General features: G+C 34.0%; 2 protein-coding genes across 4 annotated transcripts; one reads left to right on the top strand and one right to left on the bottom strand.

Moving 5' to 3' along the window:
• Positions 1 to 226: 226 nt before the first annotated feature.
• On the bottom strand, positions 227 to 4,677 carry LOC129795103 (eukaryotic translation initiation factor 5A). 2 transcript variants are annotated; one of them, XM_055836141.1, is made up of 4 exons: positions 4,558 to 4,677; positions 3,204 to 3,622; positions 833 to 1,034; positions 227 to 763 (listed from the first exon to the last, which is right to left on the bottom strand). In XM_055836141.1, the coding sequence occupies exons 2-4, from the start codon at positions 3,410 to 3,412 to the stop codon at positions 692 to 694; spliced, it is 483 nt and encodes a 160-aa protein (XP_055692116.1). In that variant the 5' UTR covers positions 3,413 to 3,622; positions 4,558 to 4,677; the 3' UTR covers positions 227 to 691. The 2 variants fall into 2 exon arrangements, with proteins under 2 accessions (XP_055692116.1, XP_055692115.1); XM_055836140.1 differs by having other exon boundaries at positions 4,465 to 4,604.
• A 687-nt stretch (positions 4,678 to 5,364) lies between these two features.
• On the top strand, positions 5,365 to 16,007 carry LOC129794987 (heat shock 70 kDa protein 4). 2 transcript variants are annotated; one of them, XM_055835966.1, is made up of 6 exons: positions 5,365 to 5,692; positions 8,383 to 9,260; positions 9,563 to 10,179; positions 11,943 to 12,047; positions 12,834 to 12,956; positions 14,021 to 16,007. In XM_055835966.1, the coding sequence occupies exons 1-6, from the start codon at positions 5,586 to 5,588 to the stop codon at positions 14,747 to 14,749; spliced, it is 2,559 nt and encodes an 852-aa protein (XP_055691941.1). In that variant the 5' UTR covers positions 5,365 to 5,585; the 3' UTR covers positions 14,750 to 16,007. The 2 variants fall into 2 exon arrangements, with proteins under 2 accessions (XP_055691941.1, XP_055691942.1); XM_055835967.1 differs by lacking the exon at positions 11,943 to 12,047 and having other exon boundaries at positions 5,366 to 5,692.
• The last annotated feature ends 449 nt before the right edge of the window (positions 16,008 to 16,456 follow it).

The following is a 16,456-nucleotide window of genomic DNA, read 5'->3' as shown; positions in this document are numbered from 1 at the left end:
AACCCACCTCTTCCCAAAAATTTGATTTCATACGAAAAATATTTCATAAAAATGCCTTTTAATCATTAAAATGTGTCGATATATAAGTTTTTTTTTTCATCATCATCCATTTAATTTTAGCTTCTCAATTTTCTAAAAAGAGAATCACTTTTACATTATTTTTTTTCACGCTTCTTTCCACATTGCGCCAATGTTTTTTTTACCTCTTGCATACAATGGGGAAGAATTTTAGCAATATTCTTCCAGAGAAATTAATAAAAAAAATTCCCCCCAAGAGAATTTTTTTTCAAACATTTTCTTATTTAGTCTTCCTTAGGAATTAAGCAAAAGTTCTTTTTTTTCTTAATACGGAAAAAATTGTTCATAAACGGGTAAAGAGGGGATTTTTCATTTCTTCAGATTTTCCATTAAAAAAAAATGCGTGGAAGAAAAGCATTTCGGAAGAAGAAAAGGAAAGTTACAATGCAAGTGATTTGTGATTACAATTTTTTTTTTGCTTCTTTTTTAAGTGATTTTTTTTGTTTGTTAATTTTTGGAATATGATTCTCTTTTTTTCTTTCTTTCCTGTGTGTTGTGAATTTTTTTTTCTCATTTTATAAATTTTCCTTCTGATTTATTTATTTCTTTTTTATTTTTTTCATTCAACACCTTCTCGTACCTCCCACACCACAATGCAGGCGCACCAACCGACTTATTTCTCGAGGGCAGTGTTTGTTTTGATGGCAATCACGCACTCTTCACCACATGAATGCAACACGGTGCACTACAAGAAAGAAAGAAGATTAAAAAATTAATAAAAATTAAATTAAATTAAATTCAAAAAAAAACTTACCAAGAGTTCCTTGCCGCTGTCGAATTCAGAACGCAATTGAGCACCAAGTTCGCTGTCCGGAAGCTTGAGATCCTCACGCAAGTCCCCATTTTCGCGCAATAGTGTCAAATACCCGTCATCACTGATATCAGTCAATTGATAATCTTCGCGTTTAACATGTGGCACATCCATATTGTGAGTGGAAGGACAAATATCCTCGTATCTATCGGGAAAAGAAGTAGGAAGAGAAGAAGATAAATTAGAATCTTTTTATTGTTAAAAATAAATTAATAAAAAGAACCTAAAGATCAAGGATGGTTATGTTTTTATCGTTATTTTATTGATTTGTTTATTTTTTTTCACCTAAAGTCAGTAACTTCTTTCTGTATTTCGAAATTTATCAAAGTGAATCATTTTCATATTAATATTTGATAAAAATTAACTATTTTCGCAAGAGAATTTAATTTTTTTTTTTTTAATACAACATTTTTTATGTGAATTTTTGGACACTACTCAAAGGATTAAGAAAAAATAAAAAAAAACGCTTAAATTAGAAAGAGAAGCACAAACAAAAATGAAAAAAAAAGGTTTGAATTATTATATTTTGATAATTTATCCAATTCAAGCGATTTAAGTTTTTTTTCTAACGTTTGACAATTCTTTTGACATTTATTTTACTGTTGAACATTTACTTTCCAGTATTCTACGGTTCTTTTCTAAGAAGGTTTAGACGTTATTTGTAGTATTTGTGAGTTAATTTATAATTCTAAATTTTAACACTTCTTTTTTGACATTTTACGTTTATTTTCTAACGTTTAGCATTGTTTCTATATAATTTCTAACGTATATCTTTTCTATCATTAGACGTTTCTATTGATATTTAGAGTTTAAAATTTTTTTTTCTTATGCTCGTTTAACCATTAAATGATTTCTTGAAACATTTATAGAGAAAAATCTGATAACTTTTAGGAATCTAAAAAAAACTTTCTTTGGGTTCGTCAATGACTTAAAGGGATCTTAAAAGCCTTTAAAAATAAAATTTACTTCACATAAGGTTAATTTTTACTTCTTCCTGTTTAGTCTCATATAGAACCATCTTCAAGTTACATCAATAAAATAAATTAGAATTCATTATTTTTATAAATAAATGCATACATCAGGTACAAGAAAAGGCTTCAGTAAAAACAACTAAAAAATGAATAATCTTTTAGGTGTTGATTAGAATTATACTAAAGTTATTTAGTAACTAATCGTCTCAAGATCCAGTGATGAAGCAATAGTAATATCAGCAAAATAAAAGATAATTTTATAAACAAAAGGAATATTTTCAACAAAAATAAGTTTATTTTAATTTAATAAATTATGAATCTTTCTATTTAAAATCTTTACCGGCTTAACAAGCCATAGGGGAACGTGGCCCAATTTCGACCTCCAACCAAAGGTCCTTGTCCATTGAGAAAAAGAGGTATAAAATAAATTGCAATTTTCTTAAATTTGGTATCATTTTAAAGCCCATTTAATGCTCTCTTTACTCCCATAACTTTCTACATTAAAAGTTTAATCAGTTTTAAGTAACAGCGGATTGAAAAAAGGTCGAAGGAGGTCGGAATTTGGCCACATTCCCCTAACGTTGAAAAAGATCTAATAATGAAGCAATAGAAAAATATTTGAAACATTTCTTTTTAGTGTTTGAACGGTTTGATGAACAATTTTAGAGCGTGGTGCTAAAAGAAGTGACAAATTCTGACGGACATTCGTACATATTCTTGTTCCTTCTAATCTGATTCAGTTGCTTAGCAAAGAACTAAATTAATTATTATTAAAAAAAAATAGCATTTTAATCAATTTCAGTTTTCACAAAAGAAAAATATTTAAATTTTGCTTTTGTAACGAATTATATTTAATTCTTTAACAATAAACTCTAAAAATAGTTATTTCAGCGATACTTATTCTGAATCTCTTAATAATAGGTATACTAATCCAAAATGTAAAGATTTCAGGATTCCTAATAATCCTTTCTAATCTAATCCTTTACTTTTCAAAATTTTGTCCGAGTTATTTCCTTTTTCTGAGTAAAAATAAGACCTAAAGTCTCACGAAAACGGTGAAGAAGTAAGCAAATAATGCGTCATGCTTACATCAGCGATCAGCAATGAATGCGGCGGATCATTTTGCTAATCACGCGAGTTTGCACGCATGCGATTCTCTTTGGGGACCTACAATACCACATTGTGGTACAGCCTACATCTCGGGCTTCTCACGCAAGTAAAAAAAAGGTTCAAATTCAAAGAAAAAAAAACAATTCTAAACTAATTTGTTTTTCAATGAATTTCAAAGGAACTTTGAAAGAGGATAAAAAAGAAGAAAAAAATTAATAAAAGATGAAACTTACTTTTTGCCTGAGAAAATATCAATGCCAACCAAGTGGACTTTGGCGTGTCCGTGTTTTCCCGTCTTCGAGGTGGACATCTCGACAATTTTGCATGGGCGTGACTTCAGCATGACGAAACCGTTCTTGCGAAGTGCTGAGCACTGCATCGGATAGGTGGCGGAGGCACCGGAATCTCCGGTCTCAAAGTGTGTATCATCCATATCGGTCATTTTGTCCTGGAAAAGAAGTCTATTCACGCGTCCGGAACAAGTGTTGAGGTTATGTTTGTGTAGCGCTTGATGATGGTTCTCCCAAGGGATGGTCTCTTATTCTTTTAATCCTTCTTCCACGCACACAATTTCGCGACACACAGAAATTCGAGACGCGAAATTACAGTCTTGGGATCAGCACTGCCTCCGGATGACCGATTTGGCGAGAAGCTGCAATGAATTGTAAAAAAAAAAATAAGTCCGGGAGGTGATGACGTACCCACGCCCTAAAGCTAACAAATTGTTTTTTTTTATTCAAGGGGAGTTATTTTTTTGACCAAGAAAACATGCATCTTATCGTGGTGTGATGATAATGAAAGTCTTTGGGTGTGTGGTGGTTGCTGTGCTGATAATAGCAAATATTGACCGGACAGATGTTTTCGCCTACGTGTCAGAGAACCCGTTAAAAATTAACCCCTCATTCCCGTGCAAAAAGAATTTCCCGGAAATGCTTGTAAACAGCCCCGAAATTTAAATTAAAAATTCATAAGAAATTTCCATAAATCCCAAAGGAGGCGTTATTTGTGGGAAATGCCAAAAGCACGAGGATTTGTTGGCAACACGCGGTGTGCTGAGATCAATGTGCAATTTCTTAGCGAAATATTTCCGCAAAACCATTCAACTTCCTCAAAATTCCATGCAGGACGTTCATTGAAGAATTTCCAAACATCCGGGATTTTCTGCAAGATGAGAAAGTTGCAAAAAAGCCCCTCCCGGATAAGTCGCCTCCTCGTGAGAGTCAATAAACCCTTCACGCCATTTTGCCTGGCGGGTCATTGTGAAAGTGGGGCGCTTCCTGCACACAAAAACACCTTCGTTGTTTTTCTTGAAACTCCCCCCACTCAGAGCATCCGCATTTTGGCACAAAAAAATTCGGGAAAGGTGTGCAAAATGGGAAGCACCCCGGATGCGGCACATTTTCCCCTACAAACCGCCGTGATGAAAATTTCTTCGCATTTCACCCCAAATAACACGACACGCACGCAATTTTCCACCACAATACTAATATATACCTATGGGGGCGGGTAAATGGATGGATATATCTCCCAAAAAACAAATTAAGATCGCGAATAAATTGATTTTTCAGGTGAAAAACTTTTACTCACATGTGGCGAAATAACTATATATATAATCGAAAAAGCCAATGGCAGTACTTCCGGGTAATTTGCTTGGAATACGTGAGAGGGCGACGGAGAAATGTTAGATTGCCCAAAAAGAGACGCAGCAAAAATGCATGAAACCCTTCAACGAAAGGGTTTTGATGTCGGAAATGTCCTCAGGGTCCTCAGAGTTTTCTTTTATTCTTCTAATATTTTCCTTTGTCGGCTTTTTAGGTGAAAATGTTGTTGAGCTCAAAACTCTTTCGGGTGAAATTCTGCGGCTAAAGCGCCCTTTGATGTGAAGTATACGCGTTTCAGGAAATGAGCTTTCTTCAGAAAAATAATGGACAATTTTCTCATGGCAAAAATTCGGAATCATACCTTTTTAAAAAAATTTATAAAAAATTGGTAAAATTGATAAAATAAAAGAAAAAGATTTTTTACGCTGAATATGGCCCATATTTTCTTTTGAGAGAAAATGAAGGTCAAAATTTTGAGGTTAGAAACCTCGATCCTTCAAGTGTTAAGCGAAAATGTTGTTTTGAGCTCAAAACTCTTTCACATGGAAATCTGCGGCTAAAACCCCCTAATAAAGAACAATTTTCTGCCGGTAAAAATTCGGAATCATACTTTTTTAATTAACTTTTATTGAAAGTTTTTCCATTGGTTTTCCCCATGGAATAAATCCTTGGAAAACTCTAAAGAAAATTGGAAAAAAAAATCTTCTATTCGAAAGTATTCATCGAAGTTCGAAAATCGAAGTGTTATTCGTTTTTTACAGTGTACCTGTGTGGTAAAAGTTTTGTAAAAACTTCATGTTGGTGTCATTTCATTCTCGAAACTTCCAAAATTTTTCTGTGTGCGCTTATATTTGACGCTGAGAATTTTCCATCATTCACTCGCCGCAGGCAAATATTTTCCATCGAAACTGCAGGCTCAATCGACGCTGGTGCTCGTTGGAAAAGCGGAAAAGTGTGTGTGTGTTTGGATAAAATTTGCGAAAAAAGTGGCGTTAAAAGGGTAGTGGAAAAAAGATGTCTGTGATTGGTATCGATTTTGGGAATGAGTCTTGTTATGTGGCCGCCGCAAAGGCCGGTGGAATTGAGACTCTGGCCAATGATTACAGCTTGAGGGCCACACCGTAAGTTAATTTTTGTTATTCTAATTAGAATTTTTCTCTAAAGAAGAGACAAAAGAAACTTTTCCTTCCTATGTGAATTTTGTAATTTATCATTTCCGGGAATTTTCTTTCTAGAGGGGGATTACTTCGGGTGATTGTGGGAAGGGAATATTGTTTCCATGCACATGAGATTGGTTAGGCAGAAAAAATTCGTGAGAATTGTGGATTCTTATCGTGGAATTTTTGTGGGAGGAGGCAATCAAAGATTCCGGAGAAGATTGAGGTTATGGGTGGAAAATTGCACGATGCGCTATGGTGTCAAGGCCAACTATATGTATTCAATTTGTTCATAGAAATTTCCAGAACCTTCTAGTAGCAACCCCCTTCTTCCAAAGGGCCTCCTCCCCTTCCTCTCTCTCTGCCAGGGCAACCGCAAAACCTTCTCAAGCATGCCCAGCTTTCTTTACAACGCACCGTCATTGCCATCCTGCCAGAGTCTTCGCACTATGCTCACCTTGATGTCATGGCCTCCTTCGTTTTTTTCTCTTCACAAATAATGCATCATCCTCCCCCCCTCTGCCTGCCATCTGGACCATTTTCCTTCCCTAAAATGATTCCCAATTGGACGGAATTCCACCAACACGTGGTGGTCAAAATATTTATCATTCGTTTTATTTTTGTCCCCACACCGCGAGTATTTTCTCATAATTTCAAATTTTTCAGCCTTTTTGCACTCGCGATGAGACAATTCTCAACCTAAATTTGGACAGAGAACGTGGAGAATAAAGTGAAAAAAAAAACACGATCATGAGATTTTCGTGAGAGAATAAGCAAGATGGAAATATGTTGGGTGTGAGGGAGATAGAAATATGCCATTAATGGAAGCTCGCGGGGTTATATTGTCGATTCTTGAAACGATTCATTTAATGCTGACGCATTGTCTCCGTTCTATTGACAAATCTTTTTTAGACAAAATAAAATAAAATCAAAATTCAAAATGTTTTGATTTTATTTTTTATTTAGGAAAATTAAAGAAAATTTGTAGGGGAGTGTGGGGCAAGTGGGTGCAAAATGCGAAAAAAAAATCAATATAGTTTTGAACGCTATCTGTGTTTTGTCGATTTTGACAAATGATTAGTCGGAAATGATTTGTCTCATTCTTCAGGCATCAAAACAAATTTTATAACATTCAAAATTTATTTATTTTGTTTTTTTTTAATGAGATAATTCAAGCAAACGTGCCAAGTCAAGAAATATTTGCTCGAAAATTGAAGAAATGACGTCACTTTACTTTTTTTTCTCCTTTTCTATGTGAAACATTCTCGCTAAAGTTTCATCAATAAGTTTGAACTAGGTATTCTTGAAACATTTGTAATTTATCTTGTTTCACGTGTTTAGAGATGGCAAAAAGAAACACAGTGGTGATGTCATTGTTTTCATTTTTAGGGAAAATGCAAACAATTTCGGGAATTATCTTTTCATCTAATTTCAGTGGAAAGTGGAAAGTTTTTTAAGCGATTTCCCTATATCTCTTTGATTTTTTTCTTTTCAATCCTTGTTGTAAGACTTTGATAGATGTATTGTCGTTCTAAAAAAGAAAAAACAAAGAATTAGTTTCACCGGAACAGTCAAAAAGATCTTTAAATGGCGCTTGTAAAGTTATTGTCTTTCTAAACAACAATTGAATTAAATCTTTGATCACGAATTTTATTTTCTAAGAGCTCTCAGAATTTTTTTTATCTTTGGAAAGGGCTTATGAGCGTTTAAAAGGCATTTTATTCTTAAGGCTACCTAGTGTAAATGACACAATAAAGTTTTATTATTTTTTGGAAATGTGCAGGGAAAGCAGTAAAAATTTCCATTCAAGCTTAAACCTAAAACGGCTTGAAATAATTTTACAAAAAACGAAAAGTTTCTTTTAAATATGATGAAAATCTTCCTTTTCCTAGTTTTTCAAAAAATATTTAAATAAAAATTACTTTAGAACTTAACTTTTAATGTATTATAAAATGATGAACCATAAATAAGAGAAAATTCTGAAAAATTAATGACAGAGACAAACGGTCAAAATCATATATGATTTTTCTCAGAATACCAAAAGAAAAGAAAAGAAATGATTTTTATCAGAATCTACCTCCTAAGGGGGGTCTCTTAGGCAAATTGTTGGAATTAATAAATTTTTAAAAAGAAAATCACTTTTCGCCATCTTGTAATTTTTCTCAAAACACAAAGGTAGGTTTTTCTCAGGATCTACTTGATGGATTTTGATGGGGTAAAAAGCAAATTAAAGAGGAGGCACCAACGAAGAATGTACCGGAACAGAGTCTAGAATTTTGACTTAGAAGCTGAGAAAAGTAGAAAAATATTCTTATTGGCTTTTCTCAGCTTCTGAGTTGAAATTCTAAAATCTGTTCCGGTACATTGTCCGGTAATGCTTCCTCTTTCATTTTCTTTTTACCCCGTCAAAATCCATCTAGTAGATCCTGAGAAAAACTTACCTTTGTGTTTTAGGGCACTTCTGTGGAAAAGTCGGAAAATCACAAGATGGCGTAAAGTGATTTTTTTACACTTCAATAATAAGTCTTTAAATGTGACCAACATCTGAAAACCGAGTTTAAGAAAAACCCAAAGAAAAATGAAAACTTTTAATTTCACCATCTCTCATAAAGGAATAAAATAGTTAATATTTTCCCCTTTGTTTTTCTTTGTAGATCCTGCGTCGCATTTGCTGGCAAAAAGCGAATACTGGGAGTGGCGGCAAAGAATCAAATGGTGACTAATTTGAAGAATACAATTTTTGGCTTCAAGAAACTCCTCGGGCGCAAATTCAACGATCCCCATGTCCAGCATGAATTGAAGAAGTTGCCTTTCCGTGCTGAACCCCTACAAAATAATGTTATTGGCATCCGCGTGAACTATCTGGACAAGGAGCATGTCTTTACACCCGAACAACTCCTCGCGATGCTCTTCACGAAGCTCAAGGTGGACTCCACAAGTGCCCTAGGGGGTGCACAGGTGAATGATTGCGTCATCGCTGTCCCGTGGTACTTTACAAATGCCGAACGGAAAGCCCTCCTGGATGCTGCTGCAATTGCCGGCTTGAATGTGTTGCGTTTGATTAATGAAACAACCGCAACGGCCCTGTCGTATGGATTCTACAAGCAAGATCTCCCAGCTGTGGAGGAGAAATCACGCTTTGTGGCATTTGTGGATTGTGGGCATGCATCCCTTCAGGTGTCCATTTGTGCATTCAACAAGGGAAAATTGCGTATGGTCACGAGTGCGTGTGAACAGTTGGGTGGACGAGATTTCGATGAGATTCTCGCAAATTATTTTAGCGATGAATTTGGGTCAAAATACAAAATTGACCCGCGTACCAATGCAAGGGCATACTTGAGACTCCTCACGGAAGTGGAGAAGATTAAGAAACAAATGTCTGCTAATAGTACCGTTTTGCCCTTTAACATTGAATGCTTCATGAATGACATGGATGTGTCGTCGAATTTGCAAAGAGCCAAATTCGAGGAGCTCTCTGGGCATCTACTGAAGCGCATTGAGGAGACAATGAGGAAATGCTTGAAGGATTCAAGTGAGTTTTTTTTTAAATTTCTTTTAGCTTCTCCTGGGCATGAATTTTCTAGGGGGGAAAAACTCTCGTGATAAACTCCCAAAGGCTTTTTGCAGGGAAAAAGTGAGGAAAACTTCACGGGAGCATAAGCGTAAGATTTTCCCGGTTTTCACGTTTCTTTTTAAACCCTAAAGCCTTCAGGAGTTTATCACGAGAGTTTTTCACTCTTAGAGAATTCATGCCCTGGAAGCGTTTGGAAGCGTTGAGAGCATAATCCATTAGTTTTATTAATTTTTTTTAACATTTCTCATTCTATTTCGTAGAACTCTCATTGGATGAAATTCATTCGGTGGAAATTGTCGGTGGTAGCACACGCATACCGGCAATTAAGGGGATAATTGAGAAGGTATTTGGCAAACATGCCAGTACGACGTTGAATCAGGACGAAGCTGTATCACGTGGGGCAGCACTGCAGTGCGCAATAATGTCACCAGCAGTCCGTGTGCGTGATTTCAAGGTGCAGGACATTCAGAATTATCCTGTGCACGTGAGTTGGGACGGTGATCCAAGCAATGAGAATCGCATGGAGGTCTTCCCGGCACTCCATGCTGCCCCATTTTCACGTCAACTCACCCTGTACCGTCGTGAACCGTTCTCAATGGAAATCTACTATGGGGATGTCCCCTATCCGGATCCCTACATTGGCCGATGGATTATTCGGGATATTAAACCCAATGCCCTTGGGGAGTCACAAGAGGTTAAAGTGAAGATTCGTATCAATCAAAATGGCATTGTGGGCATTACGAGTGCAACACTCACGGAGAAGAAGGATCAAAATGACGTTACTCCCGATGGGAATGTACCGGAGAACACCGAAGGGCAGCAAGAGCAGAAACAGCAGTCGCCGCAGCAGCAGGAAGAAATGGATGTTACACCAGAGGTAGGCAGCAAAAGCATTAAAATCATTCAAATTCTCTCTTTATCATCCCTTTCTTTTCTCTTTGGTTTATTTCCTTTGGTAGATGGTTTTATTTAATATATTCCACGTAATTTATTCGTAATAACTACATGAGAATTTTTGAAAAAATGTAACGACTACCTTTACTACAAAAAAAAGTCCCTAAATTTTGTACATTAAAAAGAATAAGAATTAATGAACACAAAGCGAATGGAGAAAGGAGTTTATTCACATTAGTAACGAATCAAGGATGGTGGGGTATTCAAGTAACCTTGTTCAATTTTTAATATTTTTTTTTTTCATAAAAATATCAAAACTTATCCTTTAAAATTTTCTTAATCCTGAAGAATAGGCCTGTTGTGAATGTAGTTAATTTTTTTTGACGTGGTAAATAATAATTGATTTGATGCCCTGAGGAAGGACTCATACACTCCAAAACGTCGACGGAAAATAAAAAAAAATAGCCCAAGAACGAATGAAAATCCAAATTGTGGAAAAATCAAGTAAATTGAGGTTATGAATTTCAAGAAATAAAGAGTCTTGAAACCATAAAAAATAATGAAATAGCTTGAAACTATATCCAAGCTTTTCAAGACAGTTCAATCTAGCGAGCTGATTGAACTAAAAAAGCTTTTTGTTGGTTCCTTTGAGCTCAAATAAGACATTTTTGGCAGAAAAAATCCCAACTCAAAAATTTTCGGTTTTTCGTCTTTCCTGATCCTGTGAGTCCTTGGGGATGTCCTTTTGTGGTCATAAAATGATCAGGGATCGCAAAGACATAGTCTTGTACAAATTTGGACTCAATATTTATAAAATAACGAGACAAAATGAAACATTATCAAAATCGAGCCTTTGGGTCAGCGTATGACCCAATGGACCTGAAAGAGTTAACATAAGAACTTTTATGATATTCTTGGTCGCAGATTAAGTGCATATAGAACAACCCAATGACGTCAAAATTTTGTATTTTTTGTTTATTTCATGGCTCCATCTAATTGCGACTCAGAAAAAGACTAATGGTGACTCAAGTGTCTCTTCGCGACTCAATATTTGCTTAATTTAGACTCAGTCTTTGCCTAATGTTGACTCAATTTTTAACTAATCTGTACTATAAAATGCCTAATGTAGCCGCGAGTTTTAACTTAAGGGCACGTTAAAAAAAAAAGAGAACGAATACATGAAATATTAGCGCTAATGCTTCATCGAAGTTTATGTTTCATGCATAAACGGGAATAAGAAATACGGCGGTGACGTAATTTTATAAATTTTTAGGGAGTGTCTTTGGTGATTTCGAATTCCTTTCTTTGTTGAATAAACTCAAAACTCATAAAAGTGTGGTGATGATGCCCTGTTGGATTTATTGTTTAACAAATAAAAAAAAACTGAAAGGGATTACTAATACGAAATTTTTAATTTTATTAATAAAAATAAATATTTTAATAGAGATTTAATTTATTGTATGAAAATATAAGAAAATCATTTTAATCACGTTATTTATAGACACCAAAAAGGGTTAACTGGTTAACCTTAAAGCTTCTTTATGGGCATTTTTATTAAATGAGAGAATGCTTTGAAGGAAAAAAATAATTCTATTCTTAAATCTTGTAGTCTATGTAGAATATTCAAAAAATCATTAAGCAAAAAAGAGCTTTTTTTTTTATTGAAATCATTAAAAATACCCCAAATGCTGCGGGATGAGAAGATGTCGTTTGTTTGTTAAATTGAATAAAATGTGTTGTGTGCAGGATTGCAGTGACAATGAGGATGAGAAGTTTGATGGGAGAGAGATTAAATCGCCATCGGCATCAGGACCAGGGTGGGCGCAGCGGGTAAAAGGATGGTTTACCTCGGTACGTGTGTTTTGTCCAATTCCCCCACCCCCTCCTAAATTAATATTCAATCACAATATTAAAGAAAAAAAGAGAAAAACTTCAATTAAAAAGAAAAAAAAAACAATACGAGATTTCTTTAAAAGATTTTTTTTCTTTTCAAATTTTTGTGTTGTCTTAATTTTCAAAAAAAAAAAAAAATAAAGAAATATTTGCCTAATAAATTAATAAAGAAAAATAAAAAAGATTTATAAAGAGAAAAAAGTTTAGACCATCAGCCGCCTGCCTGCCCTGCTCCACATTGCCAGTGTGTGATAAAGAAAAAAGAATTTATAAAATGAAAAAGTGTGACGAAAAAGAGAAAAATTTAAGAAAAAAAAAACGAAAAAAATGTGTTTATTGTAAATTGTATTTAAAGGGTTTTCACTAATTTGTTTTTTATTTTCTTTATGGTTTATTTTTTTTTATCTCGCAGCATCATTAATTTGCATGCTATTTCAGCGAATTTATGTGGTTTTGAACATATATTTTATTGTTAAAACATTTATTGTATATACTGGAATATTTTTTATGTACATATATCTTCATGTAGGTTAATCATTTTGTTTTTTTCCCTTTATTTTCTTCCTTTTTTTTTCCTTTCTTCTATCAACATCACAATATACATATATATTATTTTAGCTTTGATTTGGGGGCATGTGGAGAGCATCCAGGCTGGCCATTAGTTATCGTGGTAGTTGATTAGTGGGAAATTAAGAAGAGATTATATTAAAACGATTTTTTCTTCTCAAAATATTTCATTAACAGGACAACAGTGGCGATGGGAAGAAGGAAAAGAAGAAGTCCGGTGTTAAGCTCGTCGAATTGCCCATTGATGTGCAGACCCATGGATTTTCTTCAACAGATCTTAATGGATATATTGAGCAGGAGGTGAGTGAAAATTGCATTTTACGTTAAATCTTTTTTAGAAAATCAATTTAGAAATCTTTAATGATAATTTTTAGTGAGGTTTAAAAGATCCTCTTTTTTTTTGGTTATATTTTAATACTTTAGGACTGACTTTTTTCTTGTTTAAGTTTGAAAATAAATAAACTTGATCACCCCCTCTGGTTAATTTTTCATATTAAGTATTATTTTACAGGAAATATGGGTCAAACTTTAACAAAGACTTGAGATATAGAAGGTTGAAAAGAATATTTGTTTTACGGAACAGAATTCTTAGTTTTTTAAGGGGGGGTCTCTTTTGAGAGCTGGTGAAATTAAATATTTTAATTTTTCTTGGGGTTTTTCTTAAACTTGGTTTTCAAGTGTTGGTGACATTTAAAGTCTTATCATTAAAGAGTAAGAAAATCACTTTCCGCCATCTTCAGTGCGACGCCATCTTGTAATTTTTCTCAAAACACAAAGGTAGGTTTTTCTTAGGATCTACCAGATGGATTTTGATGGGGTAAAAAGCAAATGAAAGAGGAAGCTTCAACGAAGAATGTACCAGAGCAGATTTTAGAATTTTGACTCAGAAGCTGAGAAAAGTAGAAAAATATTCTTATTGGCTTTTCTCAGCTTCTGAGTTGAAATTCTAAAATCTGTTCCGGTACATTCTTCGCTAATGCTTCCTCTTTCATTTGCTTTTTACCCCATCAAAATCCATCTAATGGATCCAGAGAAAGCCTACCTTTGTGTTTTAGGGCAGTTCTGCGAAAAAGTCGGAAAATCACAAGATGGCGTCGCACCTAAAATGGCGGAAAGTGATTTTTTTCACTTCAATAACTAGGCTACAAATGTAACCAACATCGGAACACCAAGTTTAAGTAAAATCCCAAGTAAAATGAAAACATTAAAAATGTGTAAATTCTAACAGATTTTTTTGAACTTTTCTTTTGCTAAATTATCAAAAACCAAGTTACCTATATATAGATAGGTAGCATCCAAAATCAATTTTAAAAAAAGGATAATTCATTATTTTTTCATTTTCTTCTTTTTTTTGCTTAATTCAGAGTAAAATGATCTTCAATGATGCAAGTGAGAAGGAGAGGGTGGACGCAAGGAATGCATTGGAGGAGTATGTGTATGAAATGCGGGATAAATTGCAAGAAGATGGTCCACTGAGTGGCTATGTGATGCAAATGGATCGTGAGAATATTGTCAATCAGTTGAATAATTTAGAAAATTGGCTGTACGAAGAGGGGGAGGATTGTGCGAAGGATGTTTACATTAGTAAATTGTCCAATTTGCGTTCACACATTGATCCCATTAAAAGTCGCTGTGCTGAGTATGAGGCCCAACCGGGGGTACTGAATGAACTTGGGCATGCCATTCAGTTGGCACATAAGGTGATCAATGAGTACCGTAGTGGGGATGCAAAGTACGATCATCTCCTTGAGACGGATATGTTGAATATCAGTGAGACGGCGGATAAGACATTTAAATGGTTGGAGGAGGCACGAGGGAAGTTGGTGGCAACGCCCAAGACGAAGGATCCACCGGTGAAGATTGCTGATATCCAGCATGAATATCAAACACTCACAACGTGCGTCAATTCCGTACTTAGTCGACCCAAGCCGAAGCCACCGCAGCAGCAGCCACCGCCGCAGCAACAAAACAATGGCACGGACGCGGGAAATCAGGCAAATCACGATCAGCAGCAAAATCACACGGGAACCGATGATAAGCAGCAAGCACAACAGCCAAAACATGCCAACGAGGATACAATGGACATAGATTAGATCACCTAATGAGAGACAGAGAGAGAGAGCGAGAGCGAGAGGATGCACACACCGAGTGTTTTGAATATAGATTTAATAAAAAAAAAAATTGCAGAATTTGTCTTAATTCAGAGAGAAAGAAAGAAAAAAAAAGAATTTCTTGATTGGAATGGACAAAAAAAATATTTAAAAAGAAAAAAAAGAATAATTATTGAATTATTAATTTAAACAAAATAAAAATTGAAATCTAATTGTTTCCTATTATTCCCCATAATTGCAATTAATATAAAATAATATATATATTGCATTCATAGAAGATGAAACAAAAATCGAATTTCATATAAAATTGTGAAAGGTCCTGGAATTTTTGAATAAAAGAAAAATAATTTAAAAAATTAAAACAAAAAATAAAATTATTTTATTATAATATGTCTTTACAAAAACAAAAAAAAAATTATGAATGATTAATGAAAAAGTTTATACTTATTTTGCTTTTGTATTGCGTGAAAATACATTATTGGTGGATTTAAAATTAAAAAAAAAAATATTGATTTTAACATTTAATTGCGAAATTTAAGAAAAATAAAGCTGAAAAGTTTGAAAAGAAAATCTCTTTGATCTACTCAACAATATTTAATGCATTTTTCTATATAAACCATTATAATATCCCTAAAATGAGATTTCTAAAATCAAAAGATCCTTCCACCAAAATGCTTTTCAGGCCTTAAAAGGATTAGAGGTATATTGCTTTTAAAATAGCTAAAAGGAAGAGAGAGAAAGAGAGAATTTTTTGAAAGGTTATTTAAAAAGAAAAAAAAAACATTTAAAACACAATTTAGTATAAAAAAAAAACAAAGAATGTAGATAATATTGGGCGAAAGAAGAAAGTTAATTTTATATTTGAATTTGCAAATTTCTTTTCCTTTAACATTCAATGAGAAGAGGGAAGAAATGTAACAGACTAATGATTTTTTTTGCACTAATAAAATTTGCTTCATTCCATTTTCTTCTAAAAAAAAAACAACAAAAAACAAAAAGTTTCAACGATAAAATTTTCAAAATTTGATTTAAAATCCATGGAAGAAGAAGAAAAAATGTACCCCCTCCCAAAAAAGGAAATATTGCTGTTTGTGCGCGATATATATAGATAAAATTGAAATAAAAAAAATGTCCACAAATTAAAGAAAAAAAAAGAGAATAGAGAGGAAGATTTTGAAAATTAATTTGTATTCTCTGTGAACATTTGAGAAAAATAAAAGAAGGTGTAAACATTTACAAAGTTATTTTTTTCTGAAAATTTGCTTTTAGGTGTTTGTGTGGTTCTTGCAGCTTTTTCTCCTGAGTACGATCCAGAGAGACCTAAAAGAGCTCAATTTGAGCCGGCTGGAGCAAGCAGGTCGTTTTAAAAAAGATGGCGTCAGTTTTCATTGGCCGAAAACAAAACTAAGCAGTCGAAAGCTCTTATAAATTGAACAGAAACAGCTCGACCAATTCGATAAAGGAACAGGAACAATTATTGCTAGAAAAAAAATGGCGGACATTAAGCAGCAACAGCCTACTAGACATTGTCAAATTTTAGCAGGAGCTCTGAAATGGGAGGTAAAGTTGTTTCAGGTTTGCTCAATAACTCAGAAAGTTATTTTTTTGGTTTTACTTTGAAGGTGATTTCACAAAAAATCAAAATCAGTCCAGTAGAATTTTTTAATAATAAATTACAATGTGAGTCAA

The sequence above is a fragment of the Lutzomyia longipalpis genome, chromosome 4 (assembly GCF_024334085.1).
Source record: "Lutzomyia longipalpis isolate SR_M1_2022 chromosome 4, ASM2433408v1".
NCBI lineage: Eukaryota > Metazoa > Arthropoda > Insecta > Diptera > Psychodidae > Lutzomyia > Lutzomyia longipalpis.
The sequence above is the reverse complement of the archived record's forward strand: the minus strand, read 5'-3'. Positions and strand labels throughout refer to the sequence as shown.